Genomic DNA, 24,238 nt, shown 5'->3' with positions numbered 1-24,238 from the left:
TTTTCTAATGTCATCACCGTCAAGGGAGATCACGACATACAGGCACAGACAACGGGGTGATAGTTGTTTGTCTATGTATAGACCGGTATTCCGGCTGAGTTCTGTCCCCTGAAGTTCGCAATTCTCCCTTGGTGTGTGTGTGCGCAGAAAACAAGAGCAGAACATATGTCACGTGAACCCGATTTGTGTCACTCTTCAATCTTCTCCCTGCCTTTCTTTTCCCATTTCCCTTGAAGCTGCATAATAATCAGCCCAAGCATAATCTGGAGAGTCTAGGCTGAGACTGCGATGGATAATACAGGGCTCGCCGAGTCCGACAGTCCATCGGATATCGATGAGCAGACCAAAGTGTGGGAGTCAGATCCTCGGATCGTGAGAGCACACCTTGCCCAAACTGATGGCCCCAACGGCCCCCTTTCAACAGTTGAGTGCGGCATTGGCCACAGGGTGCAGGCTAGTAGGTCTGTTCTCGCATTAGTGGTAGACGAGGACTGCGTGTTTGCGGGCCTTCAAGGCGGAGACATTGTCGTACGTGGCTGACTCATTGATACAACCCATGACTTGATATAACAAAGAAAGCTCATGCTTGACAGGCATGGTCTCTTGAGAACTACGATCTGGTCCTCTCTGTTCGTGCTCACCAGGAAAGTGTCCTGGATTTGCATCTCTCGGAAGATGGAGATCTCCTCTTCTCCAGTGGCGGTGATTCTGTCGTCAATGTACCAACCCTCTCCAAGCTTGCTACTGCCTTTCCGGCCCTGGTTGACCACTTGTAGGTTTGGTCGACGCGGACATTTGAACGACTCTACTCCATTCATTCCCATCATGATGTTGGCGACCTCTTCGCTGTAGCCTACTCGCCCAGCTTGAAAACTGTGTATTGTGGTGCCCAGAACACCAGCATCCAGGTAGGCAGTTTCTGCATTCATATACTAGATGATCTGAAACGTCTGACCTGACTTTGCGCAGTGGTGTAGCCTCACTCAGACGGGTGCAGCATCTACTCAGCAATCTGCAGCTCATATATCTAGACGGACACATCGTTTCTTTGATTCAAAAGGCCCGGATGGCACTTGCGCCCCGCGTGCCGACTGTCAATCTTGCGCCGATGGTGGCCAAATGCTTACTTTCAAGCGTGATCATCACAATCTGTTTGCACACCATGGATACGTGTACACGATGAAACTTGTTCGAGGGCTGCTTGAGTCTTCGCCGAACGATGAAGTCCTCCTGACTGGAGCCGGCGATGGGGTTGTGAAACTCTGGCGCCTGGAGCAAGGAAAGGCTGATACCACTCCTGCGCTATTAGCGAGACTGCACAACACAGACCCCGTTCTTTCTGTGGCAGTCGATGGGTCATTCCTCTACTGCGGCCTGTCAGGCGGCGCCTTGAATATTTGGAATTTGGATTCGCATCAACTCGTGAAACGAATTGCTGCGCATACCGGCGATCTGTGGGCTGTAGATATCATTCACGGCATGGCTGTATGTGGTGATTCAAATGGTGTTGTAAAGGTACGATCGAGATTCACATGACTAGAAAATTGGCCTCTAACCACCAGCGCTTAGAAATTCAACTCGCGGTTTGAGGAGGCAGGTAGCTGGGCTGCCCATGAGGGCACTATGCTAGCCTCTGCCGCTGGTAAATTCAAAGACCGGAACATATACGCCACGGGAGGGAATGACAATACCGTTGGGATATGGGACCTGACCGACGTTTCCCGTGCCGTGAGCGAGAAGCCACCCATCAATAATGGTATACATTGCCCGCCTACTTCCTCCAAGCTTGCATGCTAACGTACGGATAGATGAGATGGTGAGCTGCCTTGCAAAACTGGTAGCATTCAAGACAGTCTCGGCTAGTCCGAAGTTTGCAGGTGAATGCAACCAGGGTGCAGCTTTTCTGCGCCGGCATTGTATCTACCTAGGAGCCAAGACTAAGCTTCTAACCACTGGTGAGGATACAAATCCTATTGTCCTCGCCCGCTTCAGTGCGACTTCTTCTGACAAGGCCGATAAAACTATCCTTTTCTATGGACACTACGACGTAGTCGGTGCGGACGCCAATTTCCAAAAGTGGAAAACAGATCCATACCAACTAACTTCCATGGATGGGTTCTTGTACGGCCGTGGTGTATCAGACAACAAGGGTCCTATCCTGGCTGCTTTGTACGCCGCAGCAGATCTCGCGCGGCAAAAGGCCCTTCGATGCAACGTTGTGTTCCTCATTGAGGGAGAGGAAGAGTCTGGGTCCCAGGGCTTCCACGAGACCGTTCGCAAGCACAAGCAACAGATCGGATCCGTGGATTGGATTCTTATAGCGAACAGTTATTGGTTGGATGACTACAATCCTTGTCTCACTTACGGGCAGCGTGGGGTTGTCCACGCCAATCTAGTTGTTACCAGCGACCATCCAGACCTACACAGTGGAATCGACGGTAGTTCGCTACTAGATGAACCACTTAAAGACTTGACTATGCTTCTTGGAACCCTCGTGGGGCCCAAGGGCAAAATTAACCTCCCTGGATTCCAGGATCCCGTCCTACCACTGACCGACATAGAAAGGGAGCGATACGGCGCCATCGCAGAGATTCTCCTCAAACGCCACCCACAAATCAAAGATGCTGATGCCCTAATTGACTCTCTCATGCACCGATGGCGCGAACCGTCTCTCACAATCCACTCCGTCGAGGTCCCGGGAAGCAGCAAGAGCACAACCACGACAATCTCGCGCAAGGCAAAGGCCAGTCTTTCAATCCGTATCGTACCAAACCAAGTCGCCGATGACATCGCAGCAGCATTGACTCTCTACGCGCAAGAACAATTCGACCGCCTGGAATCGCAAAACGAACTCACCGTCGAAATCACGGGTACATCAGATCCCTGGCTCGGAGACCCAGGTAGTGAGATCTTCTCAACTCTATCCGACGCCATCACAACAGCCTGGACCCCGGACCAGCAAAACGCCAAACACCAGTACTACGCGCTTCCTCGACGCACTGCTGAGGAGACTCGCGCAACCAGTCCCAGAGGCACCGGGAACGAGACCCTAACCAGCGTCCTCCGCCGCCAGGACTCGGAAGACAGTCTAGCTTCCCACATCGACCGAATCATCATGTCCACCACGACATCCAAAACAAAAAGCCGCAACCGCAGCGTACCGAGCACAACGGTGCCAACCTCATCCACCTTAACTGCGCAATCAGGAAAGCACACTACAGCACCCGACTCAGCAGCTTCTTCTCCACCGCCAGACACCAGAACAACTTCCTCCGCCCCTTCGCCAACAGGAACAGGAATGGCAGCCACTCCAGATATAATCCCTGGGGCCGGATCTGGATCCAACTCGCGTGAAAAAGTCGGCGCCCGACCCATTTACATCCGTGAGGGCGGATCAATCCCAACAATCCGGTTCCTGGAGAAAGAATTCTCAGCCCCCGCGGCGAATCTGCCTTGTGGACAGGCGAGCGACAATGCGCATTTGTATAATGAGCGGCTGCGCGTAGAGAATTTGTATAAAAGTCGGGAGATTTTCAGTTATGTGTTTTCGAGGTTGCCTGAAAAGGCGTAATGTTGAACTTTCTTGGATTTAGCAGTGTGTTGGTTGGTTAGAATGCAGTCTATCTCCTGCGTCCTTCGTCTTTTTTTTTTTTTTGCGGTGGATCTCCGTAAGCACCTGGGCCATGTGGGGATCCAAATCAACGGTGTAGGTGACATATTGCATATCAAAACTAGGATATGGCGGTCTGGTCGGTGTACTTTTGTTGAGTATATCTATAGGCTCGACATCTTGGGTAGCTATATTTCGGATGCAAGGAAGGATTTTCGGTGACTACTTCAGAATCAAGTCATCACAAAACATCAGATATTCAATAATGATTCATTTCTAGGATACAGCTAAATATTAAGATACAAGTAATTTATACAAAATTCGCTTGGGTATCGATTTTACCATATCCGCTTTGCGGCCATCTCATATCGCTGGACATGGTCGAGATGCAACTCATCCCCACGAGAGCTCTTCCCCTTCTGGCTTTCCTTCTCCTTCAACTTGCGTAGGCTTTCTGGATCGTCAACGTATATCCACCGACGATGATCTTCATTAAGCTCTACGGTCCCCCAGCCACCAAAACGTCGGGCATCGTCCACATCGTAGCCCCGCGCACGTGGTGCACCGCTTCCTTCCGGCATGCTGGGTGCGGCAGAGGAAGATACCGGCGCCGAGTGTTCCGCCTCCCGTTGTTTCATCGACTTGTAGCGGGATCGTGAGTATGTTAGAAGTAGCATGCCCAGGAGAAGTTTCAGTATCAGCAGAAGGACAAATCCGGTCAGCACCAATACGACGGTGAAGATATAGACGGAATGAGCGGGTGACGGCATTGCGTTCGCAAGCGCTCGACGAAACCATACCGATGCATGGGCTGCTGTTGCTGGCAAAATATTTCCTAGTGTAATTGGTGGAGGTGAGGGTACCGGGCCTGCCGGGACGTACTGACTGTGAATTGTTGCCAAAGACGTGGTCTCCACCGCAACGGAGGATGAGGGAGACAACGGCGGAGACTGCGGGAGCAGCGCAGCCAAGAACATCTGGTAAGTTTGTACTGAGACACGAAAGAACAGACACGAAAGAGGGATTATCGGGAGCCCGAGCCGACGGGTCAAGTTTTGGTCACCAAAGGCGTTGGTATAATAGTCCTTGGCGAGTATATCCAGAAATCGGCCGTAAATATTCGGTCGTGTGTTGTTGAACTTGTTGATGTATGCATGCTTGAGCCAATCAACAAACATTTCCGAGCCGAGAACCACCAGGAAAGGACCAAGAACCTGGGCCAGCGCCGGCAGAAACGAATTAACATGACTAATGGACGCCATTACCGATGATGGAACAAGCGTAAAAGCTTGGGGAAGGATTGAGGTCGAAGATTTTGGAGGTGTCGACAGAGGTGTGCTATTTGTTACAGGAGCCGCGCCACTCGCACTTGTGCTGAGCAGACTGTCCCCGAACTGGAATGCGCCAGTTTCAACCATATTCCGCGAGGCAATGATGGTAAGCATGAGCCAAAGCTGGAACCGCTCAACCACATCCGCACAAGTGAGCTGGAACAGATTCTCCTTCTCAAACTTCTTGAACACGGACGACTTGATCTCTACAAACTGGTTTGAGAGTAGCAGAGTGATCAAGGCATTAGAGTAAGAGTTGACAGCCACATTCAGTGTCATGACCTGGTAGAAAAGGGCCGTGGAGTGGATGACTGTATAGGCCAATGCGAGCAGAAATAGCCCAAGCGGCCGAAATATCTTACTTCGACCATCTGGCCGACGTTCGAGCGCCTCACGAGAGAACAGACACTCAAGAACATCTTGGCCAATGGCAGCAAAAAGACGGTCGCTGACTTCCAAAACATTGTAGATGACATATAACTTGATCGCTGCTTGACCGCGAATCCAATGATACATGCGGCTAGCATCGAAATACATGAGGACTGTGCAGGTAGTAACCATTAACAGCCCCTTGAGGATGTCAGCCTTGTCATCTGGGAGCAGGGCCGACGGTATTGACCTCTGCCTTCGGTGTCGGTAAGTATCTGCACGGTAGCGTCGGCGCGATTCTGCTGGTTTAGATGGCTTGTTACGATCGATTGGAGGCGTCTCTGTCACTGATGATACGGATGGCTTCCGGTTTCGTCGTCGCCAAACTCGTCCAACACCCTTACTGACGAAATCGCCCAAAAATTGAGCCTCGGTTGCCAAATTCAGAGCCCATGACCTCAGCAGAATATAAACCGCCTTGATAAAACGAAGAGGGAGGATTGTAAAAGAATGCAACCACGCATCCAGGCATGCCAGAATGCCAAACCATAGCACCTGCTCTAACGCTGGGGGTAGCACCAGAAAGTTCATCAGACGCTCCAGCTTTACTCGCGCCGATTCGTATGGGAAGTCGCTCATGGCAGTTCGATGAATGTACAGAGGAGATGGGCTTCCGGAAGCAAGCTCCAGCTGTAAGTAGGTGGGGATGGAGACTGGAGGCAGAGGAATGTTTTGAGGTAGGGGAGATGGCAAAGCTGTTTCAAGTGGCGGAGGGGGGCTTTTGAAGCTCTTCGGCTCGGCTTCACGACCAACTGAAGGGCGGTCCTGTCTAGCCCGAGATGTCCACGTCTGTGCGATTCGTTCAGTATTGTGTCCTGGTAAAGTCTGCTTGCGTGTAGACTGGGGGGTCGATACAGCGCGGCTTATATGCGGACGGTTCCGAGTGGAAGGCGACGTTAGACCTAAACCATGCAGTCCCTCAAATTTATTCGAACCGTCCTTAGTGGACTGTGTTGCAGAGGTCCCTTCCGCAACGGCGGCAGATTTTGGTTCACTCTGCGGGAAGGCCGGAATATCCGATTCAATCGGTGGGAGCAATGAGGCTGGGCCATCAGATACCATCCTTCGGCTCTGCTCTTGATCCTGGCCCGAACGAGCTGTACGGTAAGGAATGGATTGAGGAGACGCCGTAAGTTCCTGTATCTTGTCTGGTGAGAGCTTGAGGACGCGGTCGCGGTCTTTGTCTTTGGAGGGTGACCGGTCACGTACCCATCGATGGAGTTCAGCAGTAGCCTCAGCATTTTCAAGAACGTCCACCAAAGAAGTACGATGCAGCGTGCGAGGCTCTAAGTCTGACCCAGCAGCCGCCCCCTCTTGAGAGTGCTCAAACATAAACCCGAACGTCTTATCAGGCGACCTTGGAAAGTCGCCGCTTTTCAAATCCTCGCCAGATCCTCGTCGACCGCGACCACTCCCAGCCCTGGTTCGATTTCCATTCTGCATATTTCTCGTCTCGGAATTTGAGTTTCTGCGATCGTACTTGGGGTGAGGCGGGTCTGTTTGCGGAGAGGCACCAGGTTCTACCCTGAATGTGGCTCGATCGGATTCGCGTGGCCATTTATCAGGGGTATGGAGTCCATTCACATCGGGCATCGCGACCGAGATGTCAGTTGGAGAGATCGGAAAAGGCTGATAATACTGCAAGCATGATATGTGCCCCAGCTGCTGTATTCAAGGGCCTGTCGGCGGTGACACTGGCATTCACACGGCAAGAGACTGCTGCAGCTTTGCAACGCGAAAGCGGGTATCATGGGAAAGTTAGGAAATTTTCATGGCAAGCAATCATGCAAGGTCTCTGACAGCCGTTTAAAAAAGCCGGAACAGAGAGAAACTGACAGTGATTGCAACGTGGAGAAAGAGCTTGTGGAGTCCAGTTGCTCTCGTGGCATCGGGGACGTTTCCGGATAGAAGACCGTTAAAAGGCGGTCAGCGAGCCGTCTTGGTAGGTTAGACTACTATCAGTAGTGCAATTACAATTTACAAACTACGGGATAACGACAAATATTTCAATCAGTGGATATCGTCCTTAAATAGAAAAATCTGTTTTTGTCAATTAGATGCGCAAAGGCCCCGCTTAGCTATTGACAACCCAATGCACCCGCAACTTCCAATCATCAAACAGGGGTATATTGAAAGCGTTCCAGACACTGATTCATTCGTAAATCGCAGAAGATACCACCAGCTCTCCCAAGGCATTCGTTAAAACATGCAGTACGGCGTCGTTTCCTTCTATAAGTCTGGATCGGCACCGCCATCCACATTCGGAAAAAGGCTAGTAGTAGTCCGGACGACGGGTTGGTTGAGGGTTGTATGCTGGGGAGGTATAGGTATTTTGAGTTCCAGAACTTCCACTGTAATTGCCCGCAGTGTCTTGATCTGCCTCAAATGGTGTCGTGGCGACATTTCTTGCCGAAGCATTGTAGGGTGTATATCCCCCTTGAGCCCGCGAAGGTGCCCGTGGGTTCACTGGGGAGAATGTTCTAACAGGTTGTTCATTATCGGGGTATACTGGCGAACCTTGATTCATCGTCCCGCTTCCCGGAGTAAAAGTCCGTGGAGGGTTAGCGGGCCGTGGGGTTGGACGAGAGTTGTATGCGTTAGAAGGAGTGTAACTTCGCATAGAACCTGAATCGCCAGATGCCACGGAAGCGATTGGCGTGAGTGCGCGTGAGTAGGGATCAACGGGAGTACCATAAGCGCGGAACGGGCTGCCCGATGACGGAATACCGTAGCCCTCAGGGCTGTATGGATCTCGTCTCTCCCTTGGGTCTCGTGTAGCACCTGCAGAGCCCATACGGCTGGGAGGCCCGCGAGTATTGTAAGGACCAGGGGTGAAATTGAAGCGCGATACTGGTGTCTGATCTCGCGCCGGGGCAAAAGAAGCGTTATCGGGAAGAGGAGGCATTGGTGGAGCTGGAGAACCTCCACGGTCTAGCGGGCTATATGCAGAGGCCGCAGGAGCCGAGGTAGGGTCAGAATAAGCAGAAGATTCTGTGACCGTACGGCTAAGCGAGGGCTTTTCAGGAAAAATAGCCACATCGGGGAGGGCTGGCTCACGCTCCCGAGGGGCTGCCGTTCCAGGGCGAGACGTGTATGCGGGGAGGGTAGTCATAGTCGCTTCGGTCGTCGTGCGTGAAAGAGCCGAGACAATAGGTGTCTTGTCGTCGTCTCCAAATACAGGTAACGTAGGTTTGCGATTGGCCCCCATGTTCGTGTTCGTTGGAGTACGGTCTTGCAACGCGACACCCTTTGCCAGAGCCTTGTTCACCTTGGTCCGCACAATGCGCTTGAGTCTGGTGTTGATCTTTCTATGACAGTACGCTTTCAGCGTTCCATCCTCCGCGGGTATATGGTGGAACAGGAAAAGTAGGTAGAGAATGATCGCAATTAATAGCTTGATCATTGACAACACCCAAATAACCACTGTAAAGACCATACCGGCTAAGACGAGAGCGCGCAGGTTATTCTCATCAGCGAGGATTTTGACGTTGTCGAAAAATTGTAAAATTTCTGCTTTGTCTTCCTCAACTGCGTTCTCACCACCAGGAAGCAAATCCATCTTCGTCACTGAATAGAGAGTTATGGCGTTAACAACCTGGCGCGGCCCATCGGCGAGGACAGTATTCATCCAACCTAGACACTGTTAGCAAATACAGCCCAAAAAGCGCAATTGGGCAACCTCACTTTCAAAGGAGAAATATGCAAATAAAGCAACATATTCAGCCCCCTTCTTACTCTTGGTGAGCTCTCCAAAGACCAAGAACCTCCTCCAACCGCGACCATTTTCCCCCATGCGAACACTTTGGACTCGGGCAGCGAGGGAATCAAGATAGCTCTGCGCCACACTCCCAGAACGGATCGCACGGATAGCATGAAGCCATCTCCAAGCCAAAAGAGCAAAGGAGAGGAGAATGCAGGCGGCGAAGATCCATCGAGAATACTCGAAAGGAATGGCAGGTTCGATCTGCCCTGCCCAGCGGGAAAACGCTAGAAGGGTCACAGCGGTAAAAGTGTCGACTGCGTAGACAGCGAGCGAAACGAGCAGGAAAACGAACAAAAAGAAGTAAGAGAATGGCGATAGACAAGACTCTGATTTGAAGTCATTGAGGCTCTAGACAGCAATATGAGTCAGTTAACCATTCTGCTACAGATAACAGAAGACACGAGCACATACAATATAATCCCATTGTTCCTCCAAGGCCACCGGGCCGCCCTTCTCTCGATCGCCGCAGCACGGCATTGCGTATTAGGCGCTGGCCCTGCCAGACACCAGTAAAAGAATGGATTGCGATCGATGCGAGACAAGGGGATCAATTGACTTCGTCGGTCCAGCCGGGGCGAAGTCACGATCACAGTAAGGGTAGCGAAAGGAGGGAAAGGAGCCGAAGTAGGCGTGCCTTTAATGATTCTTGAGAACGAACGACTCTAAATAAAGAACGACAGACAGCACGCAAGCGGAGTCTGAAGAACAGCGGCAACGATGGTTCTCAGAAGTGCATTCCCATCAGATAAGCGCTGCTGCTAATGTTTCAGGGATGCGTGCAGAAACCAGTCAACGCTCAAATGCGCGCCATGTCCTGAAGGACCTTCAGCTGGTCTCACGGATGATGACGCCCAAGCTGCGAAGCTGCTGCAGTGGAATGGAGATTGCGAGTCGGCGCTTCGCCAAGGTAGGGGGACAGTTCAACAGGAGGTTGGCGGCGGCGCGTAGGAATTCGGCAACCAAGGCGATCCCGAGTGGGGAGACAACCGCTGGGGATCCTGAAACACGAGGGGAATGAGTGGATGCGGAGATCCGCGGGACAATCTATTATTCAACGAGTGGCAGGAGACGCGAGTCTCAAATGGAGTGTTTGGGGATAGACTGAAAGGACGGCAGGGAGCTGGGGAAGCAGACAAGAAGCTGAAGGGGAGGACAAGAGGAGAAGAAAGCCTGAGGGAATTTCTCGGCTGAAACGACTGCTGAAGGGGCCATCTCAGGGATTGTTTGGAGTTCGACTAATCCGCTAGCCAGGGACTAGTGCACAACGCAGCAATGACGGCACAATCGTCCATTGGCGGGACCAGGGCGCCTGTCAGATCGGCTCGCGAGTGGTGTTTCTGCTATCCGGGTTAATTTCGTTGTATTTATCCTTATTAAAAATCATGATACGCAATTTCAATAATAACTAATTGAACCTGGAAGCAATGCTATTATCCCCTAATAACAATAGAGTTAACTAAGGATGACGGCAGGTGGCTGATTCATCTGTGTTCCTGTTCATAACTTTATCCCCCACGAAACTCGGCACCTGCCTATTTGGACGTAGTCTGTTTAGGGCCTCAGCCTTAAAGCCCCACCATCACAGTTGAAATCGAAAACTCGATTGTAGCCACAGAGGGACACAATATTAATAGCATCTGATTGAGCATTCTCAACGAGCTCGCAACAAACTGGAACCACGTGCCAGAACCCCGCCAACGACAACTAGCACGCTCGCCACTGTCAGCGCCAAGGACCGGTTGGTGATGTATGTCTCCTCCCGCACTCGCCCGACGTGCGTTGTTTCTCGAGGCTTGACGGCATCTTTTGCTGTGCCTTCTATAATATAGTCCTCCCAGTGGACCTGCGATAATCTGCGCTGGTAATCGACCACGGTTCCAGACCAGTTATTGGTGATCTTGCCTTCCTCGGTTTTGTACCAACTGCTGCAGTTCGGATCTGCGAAGCTGCTTCGTGCTAACGCGTCCTGGAGCTCTCGGTTGTACTTTTGCAGGGCTTTGATATCTGGCTTTATGTTCAAGGTCTTTCCCTGCTTACGAGCCTGGAGCACTTTGCCTACCAGGGCATTGAGGTATCGTGATTGTGACTCAATCATTAGTATAATTGAGCTGTGGCCTATGTATTATCAGTGACTGAAAAGAGGAAGATATTACACTGCAACCGCTCTTACCGAGATTTGTATTCGGCCCATAAAACATTCCAAAGTTTGGTAAGTCCTCTACAGTTACTCCCTGAAGTGCAGAGGCCCCATCCTTCCAGATATCAGTAAGTGGTCGGCCCTTGGAGCCATAAATCTGAATTGGGCACATAAACTCCACGGTCCTAAATCCAGTCGCCAGGATAATAAGATCATGTTCTTGCAGAATCTCATCCTCCAACTCAATCCCAGTCTCTGTAATACGTGAGATACGGCGAGTCTCTAGGTCCACGTTTTCTCGATTAAGCGCTGGGTAGTAGTCGTCTGACAGGATCAGTCGTTTGCAGCCTAGAGCGTAATTGGGCGTGAGCTTCTCCCATAGCTCAGGTTTATTTGGCAGTTGGTCTCTCAGGCGTTGATGGCAAATTTTGCGAAGCAGCTTTGCGGTATCTGATTGCGAATCTCGGATGATTCCGTGGAATTCTTCGCGAAAGTCCATGGTAAGTGAGCGATTCCGTATGCGCAGTGGAGGAAAGTACGTCAGCATCGCCTGTTGGAGAGGCGATATAGCAGAGTCAAGCCGAGGAATGACCCAGTTGGGGCTCCTCTGGTACACGGTAAGGTGTGAAGCCACTTTGGCCACCTCCGGGACAATTTGCGCGGATGTCGCGCCTGCCAGGAGTAATCAGCAAACTAGCTCACCCAAAAGTCTGCATGTACGAGGTGAGCTCACCATTCCCAATTATGGCGATCCGCTTATTTGCAAAGTTATATGTCCAATCCCAGCGCGCGGAATGCATCATCTTCCCACGAAAGTCTTTCAGCCCAGGAATTTCGGGTTCTCGTGGGAAATTCAACTGTCCAACAGCAGACGTGAGGAAATCCGTACTCATGACATAGGAACGCATGAATTGATGGTCTTTGTCCCCAGAAACTTCAACGCTGACCTTCCACTTCATCTCGTTGTCATCCCATCGGGCCTCTTTGACCTCCGAGTTGAAGCGGATATGTTTGTACAACCCGTATTTTTCAGCGACCTGAGTGAGATATGACTGTGAACTGGTCGTCAGTCTACTGCGGCAAATTGAATCGGAAATCTGTAGTGTCCTACCAAGAGCTCTTCCTGACCCGGGAACTGGCGCGACCACTTGGTAGACTGTTCGAACGAGTAGCTATACAGGATGCTCGTCACTAAGAGTATAAATTAAATGCATGCCTCAGAAAAGAAATTGGAAAGTAACACCTAACCATCACAGCAACATCCGGGATACTTGTTGTCATGCCAGGTTCCACCAACACCGCTGCTCTTCTCGAGAATCACAAAATTATGGCATTTGTTGCGCTTGATGAGGTCAATGGCCATGCACATTCCTATGGCTGTCAGCTAGAACCAACCCTCGTCGCAGACTGGTAATCCAGCCGACAACGTACCCGATATCCCGGCTCCAACGATGACGACCGCAGCATTAGTATAGTCTTTATTACCAGGACAGTCGTCCACGCGCAATTTTCCCGCCATTATAGATGAAACCGTCACGGTCAAAGGTATAAGAATAATGTTCGTCGATGATAGAAATGAGATGAGATAGTATGCGTCGTTCTAATATAATCGGCCGCAATCAGTCGTTGGTGTTACTGTAATGCTGGATTGGAAGGCGCCAGGTCGCACAACGTTGAGCGGAGACCAAGCAGCCCCTCAACTTCGCGTTCCCGGCAAGGGAAGATTCCTCGCCTCGGATATTCTGGCATCCTAAGATTGACTCCACAGGTCAATGCCATGTCAGCTCACTGTGATTGGGTTCCTGCTCCTTGTGATGGCTTTGGTTGGGAAGTGCGGGGGCTCCGAGGGTAAAGCTGCGGGGAATTTTGATGTCAAGAGCGGCTTCTTTCTCCTTTTTTATTTCCTTCCAAGTACTTTGCAACTTGTGGTCTGAATAAAGAGCCGTATGATTTGTGATCATGGTGCCATTCGCGTGATACTGGTTGTAAATGGACCTCGACGGCGCTCTACGGGGGAGGGGGAATATATAATGTCAACAACACTTCCGCTAGCATGACTACCTGCCGTACAAGCATTTCCCCAGCCCAATTCCAATTTGTCCCAATCCATCTTGTAAATGCTCGTTTCCTTGCGCCTATTAGAACCACAGCAAGCCCCCACTCTTCTATTACACGATAACTCCCGTCAACGACCTTAAGCACCCGCTCAATTCATACTCCAACCCAGTATTGAGGTCCTAAACACATATCGGGCATTAACTTTGGTGGTCGGGGAGTCTCGCGTTCGGAATTCGGAGTCGAGATGTTCAGGCCGGATCATTGAGTTACGGAGGGTCAGCTTGTTGTCTCAAGAGTAGTTAGATGGTATCATACTTACACACTTGGAATGGAAAGAGCCATCCAATGCTCCTTAGAGTCCTGATGTAAGATAGAATAGAGTGCAAAACAGAAGAACAGATCGACAGAACGCAGACAGCAACAGAACGCAGAAAGCAAACACAAAGGTAAAAGCGAAAACACAATAAGGAGTTGGGATGGCTATCAAGATCGGCCTGTAGACTGTAGAGTATATGGTTCACGCGAAATGCGATGTAAGTAAGACATTGGAAAAGGCCACCGACATCTATATCCAACAAGCCTGCCAACAATTCCCGGTAGCAGAGAGTATGAGAGTATATATCTCACATTGGATAGGCGTGCTGCATTTCTTTTCTTTGGGGGAGATGGCCATTCCCCCGTGGGGCCCTGTTTCTTTCCTTTTCTTTTTCCTCTCTTCCTTCTTCTTCTTCTTTTTCATCTTTGCATCTCTTTTTGGGGAATTTTTTTTTTTTTTTTTTTTTTGATTTCTGGCTGGTTTCGCCTTTTGCCTCTGTTAGGCTGTTCATCCAAACGCCTCGGATGCACCCAGAGGTGGCGAGTGAAGGGTCTGAGATCTTGCCGTACCCGCGTCACTTTACGACAGAGGCGCTTATGAACTTTCTCATTAGTGTAGGGATGTCGTCGGAATGGTGGCCTTCATTCAGGCCACGGTATGGCAAACGGCTGGTGGATAGAGGGTTTCAACGAGACCTCAGCGTTCAAAAGCAAGCAAGTTGCGTTGTGGAAATGGAGAAAGCATTGAGGTCGTCGGGACTCGGTCGCTAACGGATTTTCTTTTGGTCTTTTTGGACCTTTTTTTGTTTTTGTTTTTTTTGTTTGTTTGTTTACCGGGTCATCAGTTGCATCGTCAATAGTAGTATCAGTTGTGCCCGTCCTGCGCAGATTTGAAATCCTCGTCTTGTTCCATCCCGGTAGTTTGATGGAAAACTCATGGCGAGCATGGTATGAATGAGTTGGGAGTGCGAGCCTGTTCATGAATGACGGGGCCTTAGTTGTAACTGGGGCTGAATTAGCCGCTACCCTTTGGACTTAACAGGCGGGACCAACATACCAGGAAAGCGATTAGGGCAAGGCACAAGCCGCCGCTCGTAAGAGGTGTAGATGGGATGTATTCCCTATCCTCCCCCAACAGTTTCGTGCGGAGGCTTTATTTCCGACAACCAGCCTAATATTGGCCGCCTGCAACTCGTACCGGTAAATATTGCTTCGCTCGGTCCCATCTGCAGCTGGCGCCATTTCAGAAACGTTTTGGTAATCCACACGGGGTTGTAGAAGGGGCATTGTCCTGAGAGCCCCGGTTGTGGAATTGGACCAGGCACAGCATAGCTAGGATTGAGCTTTGCGAAGGTCAATACGGCAAGCCATGATCATCGCGACGGAGCCAATAACTTACTTGGTGAGCACCTCTTTCCTTTCTGTTTGCTGTTCACTCATTGGTCCTTCAGTGTAGCTTAATCTTCAACCTTTCTCTGAATGTTTTGTGGTCCTCTGCGTGAAGCAGTTTGGTGCACCCATCAGCAGGGTTTTCAGTTCCGTTGATATGCTTGACGATTATACGGCCCGTTTTCCACATGTCCTTCACGAAATAGAACCTGTTGTCCATCCATTTCAGCGTGTTAGAAAATCCGACCTTTCAATTGCCTCGACTGCATTGTCGCCGTCGGTGTTGATTTGGATGGGTCCGTCGTCGTGGTGTAGATCCAATTCAATCATAAGCTTCCGAATATTCAGGGCTTCCTTAACTGCGCGGTCAAATGCCCTGAATTCTGCAATAGTAGTCGACGGTGCAACCACCGCTGTTTCTTGGCTCCCCATAACACTGGCGATCCTGCGTAGTAAATGACGTATCCTTCAGATGACTTCCCGTCTTCTATATCCTGGTATGCCGCGTCGACATACACCTGTTCCCTTTCATTGGCGTTGATGCCGAGTACTAGGTCATAGCGGCTGCGTTGAAGGTATCTCAGGTGAGTTTTTGCGGTGCGAAGCTCATCTCGAACTGCGTTCTGCACGTGCCGTTTTGCAATCGGAACACTGCATGTGCAACACCCGGTCTGATTGTGGTGGCTAACGAGTTCACAGAGCGGGATAATTGGAGAATTCCGGTATTGATTCCGGTAATAAGTATGGGCTCACGCTCAACCACCGCAGCTTTTGCCTGCTACTCTGCCCTCCTCCGGAAATGGCGCATGATGCTAGCAGAAACAAGGACGTGAAACGCAGTCATAGCTGCCGGAGAACTAATATCATCGAATGCACTGGCTGCTGGGAGGACGGCGAGGGATTGTGAAGTTTCTCTGACTCCATTAATGTCATATGTGGCTCTGTTGGTTCGGTGGCTCGGTATCATATCCACCTCTCATAGGTGATCAAGAATTTTGCTTCGAAAATCCCCCGTCGCCTTTACTGTGCTAGGCTCAGCCTTCCATCATATGTCTTCTTCCAAGTTTGATTGAACCGCAGCATCTCCTGCGTTGTTCCGAATCTCCTCGGTACGCGTATCCTTTGAGTGGTGTAGATGATTAATCCTAGAAAGGCTATTCATACGAACCCTAGAGCTTTGTTCGCATCCGCCATATTGTGGGATATGTGTGTGGTGCTGATACGGCTATTGCCGTTGGCAAAGGCCACGAAGTTCAGGTTCACGGGCCCGAACCGTGGGTCTCGATGAGGTCTCGAGATATCGTATCGCTCGTAAGGTTCTTCCTATTGTATCACAATAGGGGGTAAGGAGAGCTACACTAGAGCTCATAACCTGTCGATAATCACTCTTGACCTTAAGGATATGACTCGTGGTGTCTCTATCTTCTCTTTACTCCGCGTAGTAAAACATGTCTCAGCGCGACGGGTAGAGTTGACACCCACTTTTGGGAGACGATATCTGTACTGCATGCCAATTGGGGTGTAGTCAAGCAACGTCGAGGCTTCGGAGTCGTGATGGCGGGTTCGCGTCAGGAGCTTTTCCCATTCGTTAGGGCTAATTGAAGCTTCTCCGCCTCCCCATTGTTCGCACGACCGCACCGACCAGTACTCACTGTGCCTTGCCAGCCTCCAACCGGGCGATCCTCTTTTGGAGCTCGCCGATAGTAATGTTCTGGTTCACTATCTTCACCTTGGCCTGGTCGAGCTCAGTGGCGATGGAGCCCCTGTTAGAAGACTTCAACGGCCTAATCTTTTGATCATCTGGAGGCATCTGGGCCTGCATTTGGGCCTCTCGTATTTGGGCATCAAGCATCTCGATGTGTGCATGGAGTTTCTTGATGTGTGCCTCGGCGTTGTTGAACTGTTGGATGGCGTCAAACGCCTGTTGACGGTTTGCCTCTGCCTCCCCCTTGGATGCATTCAGTTGCCGACTGAGCTTGGCGATTTGCCCATGGTCCGTGGCTTGCTGCTGGGAAGGACCTTGTTCCATGGATGCCTTTAATTCGGCTTTGAGGTCCTGGATAGTCTTGTTTGCCCTCTCGATATCATTTGTGGTCATTCGGACATGCGTCTGACCAACGCTGACCTCAGACCTCAGGCCCTTGATCGTCGCCTCGTACTCTTGGATCCGACGCTCAAACTCCACACGCTGCTGGGCAGCGATAGATTCGGCGCTCTTTCTCAGAAGCTCATGGCCGACATCCTGGGGATTTGGGGCTCCCAGGAGAGCGAGTATTGGCTGGTCCTCCTCGGCGGTCAGTTCTGGCTTGGAGACCGCTGGCTGCGCTGCTTCGTCAGCTCCAAGTAACTGCAGGTGCATGTTTTCCTCCTCAAGCACTTTAACCTGCTTCTCGAGTCTCTTGACATCTTTCTGGAGGTCCTCGTTATCCGATTGCTCGGAGACGACAACTCCCTCAAGATAATTGATCTTCCCTTCGAGACCACGCACCATGCTCGCCTTGGCTTTGGCGTCCTCAGTCACTACCTGGAGCTGTTCTTGGAGATTTTTCTGGGAATCAAGTAGCGTCTGCTCGGTCTCACGCAATTTCTCGGCAGCTTCCTGGTAATACCCAACTCGGATCTTCTCGATCTCGTTTTGCGTACCCGCGCGAAGAGACTCAAACTCGCTGCGCAGCCTGTTTTCGGCCTGCGTCTTCAGCTCCAGCTGCTCCATAAGGTACGCCTCGCGCTCAGAATCGCCGTTGGAGGAGCAAATCCTAGCCTCGAAGCTCTGTTCCTTCATGACAACCTGGTTCACCAGGGTCTGATTTGAAACCGGTTGTTCCAAGCGAGCCTCAAGCTCTGCTACCCTACGTTCCTCGCGAGAGAGCTGCTCGGTTCGGAAATCGAGATCGCCTTTGAGCAGGGCCACTTCGTCCTTCAAGCCTTGCTCCTTCTCATCCTTCAGGATAGAGATGTTCTTCAACTCGCCGCGGGCTACTCGTAGCTGACGGTCTTTCTGGACGAGGGCTTGTCGGAGAACTTCCTTCTCGTCGAAAAGGCGCTTGTTCTCCTTTTCGGCCATCTTGACCGTGGCCTTTTCCTTAGCGAGGGCAGCTTTGCAGCACCTTAGTGCGGAGCGCATATCGGCTAAGATTTGCAAGGTGGACGAGTTCGAAGGCCAGGACGAGGTGGAGGGCGCGGCGGCAGCGGCGGAGAATGAGGAGGATAATGTGTTGGTAGAGGTAGACGGGAATGTGGTGATAGAATTTTCGGCTGGCTGGGCTGGCTCTTGGGCTTTGTTACCCTCCGTCGGGGTTGCGGTAGATGCGGAAGATGGTTTGTGAGAGACAGGACCCCTGAAATCGGCCTCCGTGAAGAACCAGGAAGCACCGACGAGGAGGAGGAGAAGAAAGGAGAGAGCAACACCCGATATGATATCGACATGGGCTACCTCAGGGAGCATGTCGGGGTAATAATCCCGGGTGTCAAACATCACCACGCTTAGGGCATCGCGGATGGTGGTGAAGCAGAGGGAGAGAGAAGGAAGAATGAAAACGTCCGCAGCCATATAGGCGATGAATGTAGAGCCCATCCTAATGATGGTCTTCGCGGGACAGTTGTAGGGGAAGTAGAAGTCGATGATGGCAGACACAACACGGCCCAAGAGACTCTGTGCAATTGACATTGCAAGCATCGCCTCCGCCTTGACGATCATGGCCTTGAGATCGCCATACGATCGGATCGATAGGAGCTCTTTCAAGAGCCAGTCCGCCTTGGAGGCCACAGCGCCAATGACCTGGGTGAGCTTGTTCGCTCCCCAGACGGCCATTGGGTAGACTGTCTCCCAATAGAAGCCGAGGATGCAGACAAGGACAACCAAGGCAAAAGTCAGAGAACCTGATAACATCAGGTCTGCGTAGGCAAGGACTTCCATGAGTCCGGTCATAGGCTCATCGTCGGGCTCTCCGAAAAGGAAGATTTGCTCGCCGATGGAAGTCATTTTGACTATGTTTTGCTTATAGTAAACAAAAGCGGTAAGAGAAAAGTGTTTTGAATGGAGGGATAGTGGAAAGATTGTTAGATTGTGATGGTTTGGTCGCGTGAAAGTGCTTTGCAAGAAGTACTGTAAACACGATGGATTTGGGGGAAAAGTTAAGGAGAGGCTTGAGGGAAGCAAAGCAACGGGGGGATTTTATAAAAGCAAAAGAGGGGCTTCAGCGAGAGTCAGCAAAAGAGGGTGGCTGTCAAGGTGTTATCAACTGAGTGAGTGAATTGCATCAAGTGTTATGGCAGCCTGGACTCATGGAAGTGAATTTGGACCCAATGGGAGGAGGTCGATATCCCACTCAGCGGGCAGTGAATGGACTACGGCAGTAACACATCTCGTCATTGAATCTAATAAACGGGTAGATGTCCAAGCCCAAATGCGTTATTTACTTAGAGAATGGAATCTGGAGGTGAATTCCTAACCGAAATACTCCTTCCATCCATAACAAGGAGCGGAGGGCAGTCTTGAGATCCACCTCCTCAGGTCCAGAACTCGCAATTGACCTCAGAGGTGGCAAACAAAATGAATATACAATTTGAGCAATTGATAGCAGGGTAGTATCAGATACTCCTATGTATTGAGTAATGGGAGTATTCCCACCTCAGCAAAGTGCAGAGTGAACCAACCCTATACGGGGTTGATTGGGACGACCTGTGCTGAAGTGTTAGGTACAAGAACAATTTAGGTAGACAAGCATATATTATGAATGGAAGTCAAAACCGTCCAATGTACGTTGACTGTATATCCTATGTCGGTGAGGGCATCATAGGCACGAAGAGGTGGGCTAGTATTCATAAGAAACTGTATATTATTGTGACCAAGAACTCTTCATTAAGGCGCTTCACCCGCGAAATGGTCCTAAATTATCTTTCACGCGACATGCCCGAGCGACAAAAACGTCTTGTGGTCAAAAATATTCATATAAAAGTCCTGCAAGCACTCAATATCTTCTATACCCTTCTGTTGAACACTCTTCGGGATATCAGCCTCCCCCAAGTGCCTTGTTTCGTAGATTAGAGACGCTCCAGGACGTATGGACTCCATGACACTCGCAGCATGAGATGCAAAAATGGCCCTCGCTTCCTACACTGCCAATGCCGAAACCAGTAGCTTCACTCGCACCCATAAAACTGCGAAAAACACCAGTATGACCTGCTGCGGTTCCAGTATTACTACGGGAATAGCTGGGAAAATGCATAAATTTGTATTGTGGGGGAGATATGATATTCAATTGAGCAGAGAAGAAGGAAATCGGTCGGGATTGGCCGCTAGAACACAGTACTCGGTAGCGGACCTTAGTGAACGTGCTTGGAAGAAGAGTCAAGCGTTCGATATACTACGGTGTATGTGGAATTGTGGATCTAGTGAAGATTTCGAAACGGGGACGGAAAGCCATCCGGCCCCAGGATGGCCCCTGTGATTGTGTCCATCTGCCTGAAACCGACGATAGACTGGGTGCAGCTTAATCGTCCTTGCACGAGACAACAAACCGTATACCTGGCTCGCCACACTTCAACATGCTGCCCCTGGATATCCAGGCCTGAATGTTCAAGAACAAGAGCCACGGAAAAAGGTTCCTAATGGTGGCGGTCGATCTAGACTCTAGAGTGGAAGGTTAAGGCGCTAGCGGAAAACTTGGAGATTAAAAAGACCTGAAGTCCTCAACTCGTCAACTTCGTCGACTCAATGGCAGGGGACTAAGTTGCTCTAACTGGATGAGGGATAGCGGATCAGATAAAGGTATTGTATTGGTCCGCTCACAGCCTTAGGTAAGAGGCATCCACAATTCTGCTGCCTCAGGCGTCAAATCCCCCCTTTGCTGGTGATGTTCTCGATGATTTAGAGACTCCTCCACTCTCAGCTGCGATGATCTGATGAGTGCAAGAGCAAGCGGACTCAGAATCAGCAGTTCTCAGGTCAGGACGGGCCACGATACTTCGGATTCGTACTTCCCACCTCAATTGATCCTTCATCCCTCGCCGTTGGCGTTTGCACTCGAATTTCCAAGTGACTTTCGGTCCACACGTCATTCGCCGGCTTTCCTTGTGCTGCAGGAATTACGCCACTAGTTTAGCCTCACCTCCGAAGTTCTTGGCGGCGAAGCTCCAGAATGTCCCTCTAACCCTCCTCCTTCTCTTCTTTTTCCCTTTCCCCTTCTTCCGCTCCCATAGGTAATGGCCATATCTGCCAATCGCTCCTTGGCCATCCGGCCCATCGCTCTGGGCCTGGGCAAACTGTTTATGCTTTGCTTTTCGCAACTTTCACTCGTTTCGGCTGCTCCCACATCCCACTCCTTTGCTCCTCGGGGCCATTCCGAAAAAGTTAAAGCACTATCGGCGGAGGATCCCAGTCTATGGCTGTATCTAGGGATTGCCGCTGCCCTCGTGCTGACGGGTGGCGCATTCGCTGGTTTGACAATTGCTTTGATGGGCCAGGTACGTTGCGGCATTCACTCCCTGGGAACGCTCGTCACTAATTCTCCGGTCTTAACCGATAAACTGCAGGATGAAGTATACCTGCAAGTCATTCAAACATCAGGCGATAGCCCCGCCGAACGGAAAAGCGCTGCCAGTGTTCTGCGGCTGTTAAAACGCGGCAAGCACTGGGTGCTGGTGACTTTGTTGCTCAGTAATGTGATCACGAACGAAACTCTCCCTATTATCCTTGACCGATCCCTCGGCGGCGGCTGGCCAGCTGTTTTGGGCAGTACAGTGTTGATTGGTAAATAAGACCTTCTGTTCTCGCATAACTGTGTTCTAATGTGTTTGTGAACGTCCCCAGTCATCTTCGGTGAAATCGTTCCTCAATCAATATGTGTCCGTTACGGTCTTCCTATCGGTGCCTGGATGGCTCCTTGTGTCCTGGCCCTGATGTATGTCATGGCTCCTGTTGCCTGGCCTATCGCCAAACTGCTCGACCGATTGCTAGGCGAGGATCACGGGACTACTTACAAAAAGGCGGGTCTGAAGACTCTCGTAACCCTTCATAAGACACTGGGCGAAGCCGGCGAACAATTGAACTCCGACGAGGTCACTATCATCAGCGCGGTTTTGGATCTCAAAGAGAAGTCTGTCGGCACCATCATGACCCCAATGGAGGATGTTTTTACCATGTCGGCCGATACCATTCTAGACGAACAAACCATGGACCTCATTCTATCACAAGGATATTCCCGAATTCCTATCCATGCCCCCGAAAATCCAAGGAACTTCATCGGCATGCTCCTAGTTAAGATGCTCATTACATATGATCCCGAGGATTGCAAGCCGGTCAGCCATTTTTCCTTGGCGACATTACCAGAAACCCGTCCCGAGACGAGCTGTCTAGATATCGTCAACTTTTTCCAAGAAGGAAAGTCACATATGGTTCTTGTCTCGGAATTCCCTGGTGAGGACCGTGGTGCCTTGGGAGTTGTTACCCTCGAAGATGTCATTGAGGAGTTGATTGGAGAGTACGCACCCGAAACCGTAAGAGTGTTACAGGCCCAAACTGACTTCGTTTTGTAGGGAAATAATTGACGAATCGGATGTCTTTGTGGATGTCCACAAAGCAATCCGACGTATAGCCCCTGCGCCTTACTCGCGTGTCCCGAAGGGTCGTTTCGTTGAGGAACCTCCCGCCATTCCTGCTCAAGGACCATTGGTGGATATTGGCGGTGATTCCCCAGCCACCACTGGGCACACTGTGAACCGCCGCCGAAGCTCTGTAGAAGCGCCTCTAGCGCGCTACCAACTCCGCCGTTCATTAGGAGATAAAGAGAGGAAATCAACTGATGGTCTTATCACCCGCCTGGGATCGACGGACGATATTCGTGAACACCTTAAGCACCTTGGTCCGTCAAACTTGGCTAGTCGACCCCGCCAAACGCGTTATCAAAACGTGAAGATTAAACGTGGAAGCACATCTCCGTCGCGTTCGGGCCAGACCGATATCGATTCTGGCACTGATTCACATACTCGTCGTCAACCCACCTCTTTTCCCACTGCGTCCGACACAACTTTGACTTCTAGCGGATTAAATCCAAGAGACGGTGCTCACGCCCTACTAATGAGTAGCGCCGGTCGCTCCTCTTCTGAATCCCCCGCAAAGAGTGGCCCCGCTGTGTCAATTCCCGAACAGGTTAACGAGGAACAAGAGAGCGCGCCACAATCTGCACATAGCCGACACACTGGATCTGGAGGTTCCCAAGATGAGGATCAAACATATAGCCAAAGCTACGTTCATCGAGGACCCGCACGGAGTGGCAGCATCACGGAACACGTAGTCGACGTCAATGGTATCCGGAAGGTTGTCCTACACACTACGAGCAGTAATAGCTCTTCAGATGCCGAGGCCTCTAGACCCAAGTTCCCAGTGCGCCAGGGGAGTTCTGTCGTCGACTTGAATGAAACAGACGGTGACCATGCAGAGCAATCCAAGAAAAAGAAGCGACGTCGAAAGCATAAAAAGAGCCGCGAGGCCAACGGTGGGGAAGCAACACCCCTATTGCCGTGACCCAGGTTATTACTACTTATTCTGTCTTCCCATTCCCTGCTCTGCCGGTCAGAAAACTACTTTCTCGTCCCATCGTTTACGCGACTTTCAGTAGCAGTGACGAGCACGCAAAGTACTATATTGAGCTTTCGATAGCCGTGGTTCGTTGATGCTATGACTTGTTTGTTGACTGCACATTATCATTAAATATTGTTATTATTATATTTGTTTCCGCCCCCGTCTAGATCTGGAGATTACATGTCTTTTTCGATTCGTTGACTCTGCGCCGGATCAAGTCTCTACTTATTTGTCCACAATAATTTCCTATATATCATATACAATCATACCATATTCCTTTTTCTTGAATTCGGGATATACAACGCACCTTCCATTCTTCGTAGGGTTTGAACACTGGTCTATATGTGGCCTGGATTCTAGATAAGCCCCAGCTTTCGCTGTCATTTGGCAAGTATATATCGTCTTCATAAAGTGTTGAAGCCGACACTCAAATATAAGAAACGTTAATAGGACAAGGTGAGCAGTTCATATATTTATCGACCGCAACTATATAACCTTGGTCTAACCATTTACTCTGTAGTTATGATCATGGACATCTCCATAAAATCCAAACTTCATCGATTCGTCAAAATCTTGTCTTTTGAAATGCAATGCAACTTCACACCCTCTTTCCCCCCCCCCCCCC

General features: G+C 50.5%; 5 protein-coding genes across 5 annotated transcripts; 2 read left to right on the top strand and 3 right to left on the bottom strand.

Moving 5' to 3' along the window:
• Positions 1–288: 288 nt before the first annotated feature.
• On the top strand, positions 289–3,571 carry ASPSYDRAFT_84311 (glutamine amidotransferase subunit DUG2; the record flags this gene model as incomplete). The annotated part of the gene is made up of 6 exons (XM_040851329.1): positions 289–528; positions 594–719; positions 777–908; positions 970–1,515; positions 1,570–1,756; positions 1,809–3,571. 6 exons carry the CDS (start codon positions 289–291, stop codon positions 3,569–3,571), a joined length of 2,994 nt encoding a protein of 997 aa, XP_040708096.1.
• A 377-nt stretch (positions 3,572–3,948) lies between these two features.
• ASPSYDRAFT_140216 (uncharacterized protein) lies at positions 3,949–9,610 on the bottom strand (the record flags this gene model as incomplete). Its single annotated transcript, XM_040841025.1, has 5 exons — positions 3,949–6,999; positions 7,491–7,552; positions 7,717–9,003; positions 9,025–9,481; positions 9,545–9,610. 5 exons carry the CDS (start codon positions 9,608–9,610, stop codon positions 3,949–3,951), a joined length of 4,923 nt encoding a protein of 1,640 aa, XP_040708095.1.
• Positions 9,611–10,547: 937 nt separating this feature from the next.
• Positions 10,548–12,789, bottom strand: ASPSYDRAFT_127648 (flavin-containing monooxygenase; the record flags this gene model as incomplete). The annotated part of the gene is made up of 6 exons (XM_040840482.1): positions 10,548–11,248; positions 11,304–11,942; positions 12,004–12,322; positions 12,382–12,461; positions 12,519–12,641; positions 12,702–12,789. 6 exons carry the CDS (start codon positions 12,787–12,789, stop codon positions 10,785–10,787), a joined length of 1,713 nt encoding a protein of 570 aa, XP_040708094.1. The 3' UTR covers positions 10,548–10,784.
• A 3,891-nt stretch (positions 12,790–16,680) lies between these two features.
• On the bottom strand, positions 16,681–19,014 carry ASPSYDRAFT_84307 (uncharacterized protein; the record flags this gene model as incomplete). The annotated part of the gene is made up of 1 exon (XM_040851328.1): positions 16,681–19,014. One exon carries the CDS (start codon positions 19,012–19,014, stop codon positions 16,681–16,683), a length of 2,334 nt encoding a protein of 777 aa, XP_040708093.1.
• A 1,745-nt stretch (positions 19,015–20,759) lies between these two features.
• ASPSYDRAFT_74932 (putative DUF21 and CBS domain protein (Mam3)) lies at positions 20,760–23,916 on the top strand. Its single transcript, XM_040850783.1, has 4 exons — positions 20,760–21,497; positions 21,567–21,783; positions 21,844–22,513; positions 22,569–23,916. Exons 1-4 carry the CDS (start codon positions 21,237–21,239, stop codon positions 23,554–23,556), a joined length of 2,136 nt encoding a protein of 711 aa, XP_040708092.1. The 5' UTR covers positions 20,760–21,236; the 3' UTR covers positions 23,557–23,916.
• Positions 23,917–24,238: the final 322 nt, after the last annotated feature.

Source organism: Aspergillus sydowii, assembly GCF_001890705.1.
Source record: "Aspergillus sydowii CBS 593.65 unplaced genomic scaffold ASPSYscaffold_1, whole genome shotgun sequence".
NCBI lineage: Eukaryota > Fungi > Ascomycota > Eurotiomycetes > Eurotiales > Aspergillaceae > Aspergillus > Aspergillus sydowii.
The sequence above is the reverse complement of the archived record's forward strand: the minus strand, read 5'-3'. Positions and strand labels throughout refer to the sequence as shown.

Bases quoted from the DNA above. Each gene is read 5' to 3' on its own strand.
- ASPSYDRAFT_74932 (XM_040850783.1), top strand. From the start codon at position 21,237: ATGGCCATATCTGCCAATCGCTCCTTGGCCATCCGGCCCATCGCTCTG. The intron at 21,784-21,843 runs GTAAATAAGACC...GAACGTCCCCAG, and splicing joins GGGCAGTACAGTGTTGATTG to TCATCTTCGGTGAAATCGTT. The intron at 22,514-22,568 runs GTACGCACCCGA...TTCGTTTTGTAG, and splicing joins ATTGAGGAGTTGATTGGAGA to GGAAATAATTGACGAATCGG.